General features: G+C 55.1%; 1 protein-coding gene across 1 annotated transcript; it reads left to right on the forward strand.

Annotated features, from left to right (window-relative positions):
* Positions 1-136: 136 nt before the first annotated feature.
* On the forward strand, positions 137-966 carry GGTG_14252 (hypothetical protein). The gene is made up of 2 exons (XM_009232179.1): positions 137-403; positions 462-966. The coding sequence occupies exon 2, from the start codon at positions 569-571 to the stop codon at positions 830-832; it is 264 nt and encodes an 87-aa protein (XP_009230443.1). The 5' UTR covers positions 137-403; positions 462-568; the 3' UTR covers positions 833-966.

Below are 966 nucleotides of genomic sequence, written 5' to 3' on the forward strand. Positions count from 1 at the left end.
TTCAACGAGTCGCAACTTGAATTATGATTGGCGGGGTCAGGTGACCTAGTCCGGGTTCTTTTTTTTGGTTTTGGGTGGGGCAGAGAGACCTTTCGTTCCTCAAGGCAAAGGCATACATAAGACAAGGCATAAGACCTTTCGTCTCTTCGTTCGTTCCTCACTTCGTTCCTCAAGGCACAAGGCAAGAGCCTTTCGTTCCTCAAGGCAATTAGGCCACAGCCAACGCAACCAGGTTCACAACCAGGTTCGCTGCACCTATGGTTCCTGCCTCGCGAGTTGAACCCGCTGATCGCGTTGAGAAGTGTTGGTGAGTGCCGCGCGAGCCAAAACTTGCTTGCGCTAACTTTCAGTTGTTTTCTCTTTCTTCTTCTGGCAGGGAACAGGATGGTAGAATAACCTTCAGGTTCGTGGGTGGCGCAAGGGATCTGTGGCTTACGCGATCTGCGACTAACGCGGCTTAGCGCCTCACGCAACTCCCAAACACACCCCCACACGCGCATCATCCTGCCAACCACCAAATCATGAAACGACAGGATAACCTAACATCAGTCAACCTGCCACCGACGCCATGCCCACCGAGTCCGACGACGATGAATACTGCACCGTCCGCATTCCTCGCAAATATCTTGATCGTCTCCCCGCTGATGTTCGTTCAACCGCGAAACCCCTCAAACGCACCGACAACGCCGGGCCCGGCGCTGGCCCCGTTCCCCCGAAGGATGAACCGCCGGAGGCGCTGCTAAAGAGGCTCATCTACAGTCTCGACCGGCAAATCGTCAGCGAACTTTGGAAGGAATGGGGTCAGCAGCCACCCAACCTAGATTCGATCTAGGCGCAGGCTGAGAAGGCGCGCAAAGAGGAGGAGGCGCGCAAGGAGGAGGCGCAAAAAGTCGAAGCCCTCATGCGTGAAACCGCTGAGCTGCGGGCCAAGTTCCATCAGTTGCTTGCCGAAAACAAGGAACTTAA

Source organism: Gaeumannomyces tritici (assembly GCF_000145635.1).
Source record: "Gaeumannomyces tritici R3-111a-1 unplaced genomic scaffold supercont2.201, whole genome shotgun sequence".
In the NCBI taxonomy this organism is placed as follows: domain Eukaryota; kingdom Fungi; phylum Ascomycota; class Sordariomycetes; order Magnaporthales; family Magnaporthaceae; genus Gaeumannomyces; species Gaeumannomyces tritici.